General features: G+C 44.3%; 1 protein-coding gene across 1 annotated transcript in view; it reads right to left on the minus strand.

The window, feature by feature from the left end:
- Positions 1 to 902: 902 nt before the first annotated feature.
- Positions 903 to 5269, minus strand: part of setd5 (SET domain containing 5) — a 30083-nt gene continuing 25716 nt past the window's right edge. Inside the window, 3 exon segments of the mRNA XM_084445501.1 lie at positions 903 to 3737; positions 4405 to 4490; positions 5084 to 5205. Coding sequence (XP_084301627.1) covers positions 3144 to 3737; positions 4405 to 4490; positions 5084 to 5205 — 802 coding nt within the window. The 3' untranslated portion in view covers positions 903 to 3143.

Consider the following 5269-nt stretch of genomic DNA (forward strand, 5'->3'; position numbering starts at 1 on the left):
GGCTTCCGGCCGAGTGCGGCTACCGCGTGGTCTACAGGGAGTCCCCGGATGTGAGGTGTCGGGCCTACAGCTGGATCTGGTGAAGATGCTTGAGACGCAACAAGACTAAACTCCTCCAGTGGACTAAAACCAACCTATTTTGCTGTTGAAACATCTGGAGTTGGTTGTGCGATGCTTTCACGAGTAGCCTACAGAGGAAGCAATTTTATATGATTCTGAAAAGGCTACTGTTAAGTTTCCTGCTGTATTTCCGTACTTAGATCTGGGTCAATTCAACCAGTGCAATCACAGCTTGGATTTATCATGAATTGAAATCAATTAACGGATCAAACAATGCCAATTAAAACTTCTCCCCATAACAAGGGAAGACGAGCCTGATGTCGCTTTCCTTCTGCTACACCGCAGAAATATGGACCTGTGTTCATCTGTATCATTCCTACCAGACACGGCGGATGGATCCCGGTGGTATTTCCATCGTAGGTGTTCAGTGGTGTTCAGTCTTGTGTGTGACACTGACCAAGTGTTCAGTGGTGTTTAGTCTTCTGTGTGACACTGACCAAGTGGACTTGTCTCGGACCGCCAGGCGTCCAATCAGGGCACAGCGAGACCATCAGTCCATCTCACCGGCTTCCATGCGAGGTGCTTCCAATAAACACATTCCTGTTTCCTGGTCTGTCTGTCTATGGACATGCATGCTGATATTACACCCTTGAATTTACCTTGCATTTGTACATGCCCTTTTTACACATTTCTTAATATTAATAGCTTAATACGCATGTAAAATGAAATACAGTAATGGTGGAGTGTGAATCTACTGAGTATGCAAACTGTACACACTGAGGTATGTCTACAAATAAAATATCAAAACTACAGTTTTCAAAATACATTACGATCATGAGTATTTTATTATCAAAATGCATTACATCTCTTCTGCATTTGAATGTTTTGGGAAGGGGGGTCCAGATAGTCTACTATGCTCTGTGTAAAAAATGAAAACAAAATCAACAAAGAAAGTTCAACATCATCTGAAAATGAAAAGGAAGAAGTATGAGTGTCCAGTTTGGGGGCTTCGTTTTCCAACATGAGGAGTAGAACCAGAACAGAAGAGAACAGAACCAATCAGAACAGATCAGACCCAATCAGAACCAATCAGAACCAATCAGACCCAGAACAGACCCAATCAGACCCAGAACAGGCCCAATCAGACCCAGAACAGATCAGACCCAATCAGAACCAAATCAGACCCAATCAGACTCAGAACAGATCAGACCCAATCAGACTCAGAACAGATCAGACCCAATCATCAGATTCCAACCACCGGCCTGTCAGACCCACAAACACTGTGTCATGCGTCCACTTTAGTGTACTATATTTCTTCTTACAAATGTATAACACATCCTTTTATACAAGTACACATGATCAAACATATGGTAGTTTTTGTTTTATCTAGGTTGTATTTATTTCTTTAAGGTGCTGGTAAATTTGGGTCACATATTTCTCTGAAGTTTTCTGCCAAACATTCATGTAATAAGTAAGTACCCTTCTGTCTGTCTGCACAGTAGCAGGGGGACAGACAGACATGTCAACTGTCCAGTCAGCTGACCAACTGTCCCAAGCCTTGCTGTGTCCCCGGCGTGGTTCTTGGGGTGACAAAGACATTTCCTCCTCAACGCCTAATGGTGGAACATCCAGTCAAAATGAATTCCATAAAGGTCCGTCTTCCCTGTTTCATCACCAGGAGACTACATCTCCCAGTGTGCATCAGCAATGTCTTTTTAACATTGTTTAAAAGTCCCACTTACGTGGTCATGGCACATGACTCGTTAACGTTTCGGTGTGATTAGTTCTCTTTTCTCTTGGTTGTTAAGGACCTTAATAAAAACGGGGATACAGCATTCTGTGAAAAGGGGAACTTCTTGAAGCAGCACTTTGCGTAAAAAAGAAAACGAATATGTAGAACGAAGCAGCTTTTTCTTTTTTCTATACTGTCCAAACCCCTCTCTTCTTCTACGGTGGCACACGGAATGCAAGGATTGGTCAGAAGGAGAAAAATATATTCTCAAAACATTTTCCAAGAAAATAGAATCCTAAGGATTCAAAACGGAGACGGATCCAACAACTGAGTAAAGACAAATAAAACTGACTGTTCTTCCCATCTGTCTGCATTCCAGCACAATAAAAGGTTTGTAACAATTACTATGATGACATTTTTAGAATAAAACAGATCGGATTACAAATTTGATGTGAAGTTGATTCTGTGTGTAGAGAACTGGATTACAAAGAAAATAATTTATCCGAAACATGACGTATCTGCAGCACCATGGATTATATGACTGTATGTCTCAAGTACGATGGAGCAAACCTACGGTGAGCGGGGAGGAAGGAAGGAGGAAGGAAGGAGGAAAGGAAGGAGGAAAGGAAAGGAAAGAAAGTGACGGCTTACAGTTGAAGAATCTGGAGAAAAAGCCTCAGCTTGAGACACGAGAAGCTGGAAATCATATGGAATGATCTAATCATGGAACTCTTGTTCTCCCGACCCCTAAAATGCATCTTTATAACGGATGATACACACACACACACTCTGCTGGAAATCTCCCCTCCAAACGAAACACTTTGAACTGCAGGACAGACCCGGCTGGGCGCCAAATCAAAAAATGTAACCTTGATAAAAAAAACAACTCTGCTTGCGTTACATCTGCATCTCAGCGTTTATCATACCAGGTACCAAAACAACAGGTACGCATTTTTTTTCTTTTAAACTTTATACAGATACTTGTGTTGAAGTTTCACCTTCCAACGTTACTTGGCCTGTATACACAGTCCATATACATATCAGGAAACCCCAGGGACATTTCAGATGTATTTTTCACCGCTTCATCCATTGATTCACTGATGACGTCTAAGTCCTTGATTTTCTGTGTGCAGAACGCGGTAATTTGTGTTTTAGCAAAAAAATAACTAAAGGAAAGACAGAAAAGAAGGAGAAATCCATAGGAGAAGTCCGTTGCTCCTCTCAGGTCTGTACATTTCCCTCCCAAACTCCCGCGCCGCGCTTCTCCACAGGTTCAGGTGAGGATGTACGCAATTTCACACTCACACACTCAAACAAACACACATTCACACAAAACACGCATACACAAGTCTCAGAAGCTTCCTGACTGTGTCCTGACCCCTGACCCCTGGATCGGGGGGTGCTGCAGCTGGGTGAGCGCAGCGCCGTGTTGAGGGTAGTGTTGCGCTCCGGAGGCCGGGAGGAGCCTGGGGCCGGCCTGACCGGGGCTGCCTGGCTTCAGGGTCCGGGGCCCCGGCTGCTGCTGGCTCAGTCTGGAGGTGTGGGACGCAGGGATGCCCGCTGTGCCAGCGCCCGAGTCTGTTTTAGGGTGGCCGTGAGCCCTGGAACCGGGGGTGGGAGACCCCGACAGCCCGCTGTTTAAAAGGCTGGCTTTTAGGTGGCTCCCGCTGAACACATGGGAGGCCCCCATGCTGCTGCTGCTGCTCGGCTGGTGTAGAGCACCCCCTGGTGGCCTGGAGGCCCCACACAGGGCCAAGTCTGTTGAGGAGGTGGAGGTGGACTGGTTGGGGTAGGAGGCCGGGGGGTTGTGGGTCTGTTGGGAGGGGGAGGGGTGGGAGGACAGGCGCGGGTAGAACGGGGCTGAGGGGCTGTAGGACCCTCGGTAGGGGGAGGACGATGCACTCTGCTGCAGGAAGGCCGGACTGTCCATCTCCGACGAGGAGGCCTGCGCCCGAGGACACAAAACAACAACTTTACTCTAGTATCATTAAGATGATATACTTATTATTATTATTATGTATTTAACCTTTATTTAACCAGGAAAGAACCCCATTGAGACACAAGCCATGTTTCCATCCACACGTTTTATGCGAATTAAGTTATATCGAATTAAGAATGTCTTGTGGAAACAGTAAAATTCGATTAAAAGTCATGAAAATCGACTAAAAGTTGTCGATCTCGTTGGATTTTCTCTCGTTCGATAAAAGTCTTTTGTGATAAATGCTTTACTCGATTTAAAGCTCTAGATGGAAACGCACGTTCACCGGCTTTATTCTCATTCATATTTTTTGCGATCTTAACATAATTCGATTGACAAGTGGATGGAAACATGGCGACTGTCTCTTTCACAAGGGTGACCTGGCCAAGAGGCAGCAGTCAGTCATAAAAAACACAGAACATGACACACGTGTGGCACATAGAATACAGTAAAAACAACAATAAAAACAACAATACTACAGTAAAAACAACAATACTACAGTAAAAACAACAGTGACTCATCAGTAATCCAACTCAAAGCCTGCAGAGACATTCACCATCAAGGGACTAGATAGGCACTTATAGAACGAACACTTCCTCTATATATCTGAAGCTTATCTGATGTTTAAACTTACCTGGTGTGTGTAGACTGACGGACTGTATCTATGTGGGCTCTTCATAGGAGAGGCCACGCCCATTTGCATCTCATATCTATCTGCATCTACAATAAAAACAATAGGAGATTAATACGTTTTCCCCAACGCTACACATGAAGTATTAGGGCTGGGTTTAAAAAATGGATTAATCGATTCTGAATCGATTCTGAATCAAATGATTCAGAAACGATTCATGAATCCCAAAATCGATCTTTTATTTAATGAATGAATGAATAAATTAAGGTATGAATAGTTCATTCATTCATTGATTCATTCATTTTTGGAAATCAGTATCGATACCCAGCCCTAGTATTGATGTGTTGCATAACTTGGCAGTCATGTAATTAAGGTTACAGCTAAAAAAAAAAAAACAGGTTTTAGTAACACTAACTGAATCGATATTGAATCGAATCGAATCGTGATAATCGATTCTGAACCTTGTGAATCGGAATCGAATCTTGAAATTCGACTCAATACCCAGCCCTATGAAGTATCCCAATACATAGTTTTGAAGCATTTTGTCATCCTGTTTATTAGGGAAACTGTCAACACCTCCCCACTATAGACATTCAGAATTCCACCCCCATTTTCAAGCTCATTTTAATTTTTTGAAAGTGCGTTTTTGGGCGGTCGGTCTGCGAGCGACGCTGAGGCGTACCGGGGTCTCCCGCCCAGCTGTCCGCTCTCTTCATCATGCGGTCCATCTTCAGGCCGCCCCTCAGAACGCGCTCCAGCACGCCCTGGCCTTCTCTCAGACGCTCCACGGTCGTGGGCACCATCCTGTAGTCCAGGCAAAAAAAACACACCAGAACGTCAGGACTGACCGTTTACAGAACGTCAGCAT

Source organism: Borostomias antarcticus (genome assembly GCF_949987555.1).
Source record: "Borostomias antarcticus genome assembly, chromosome: 11".
Classification (NCBI taxonomy): domain Eukaryota; kingdom Metazoa; phylum Chordata; class Actinopteri; order Stomiiformes; family Stomiidae; genus Borostomias; species Borostomias antarcticus.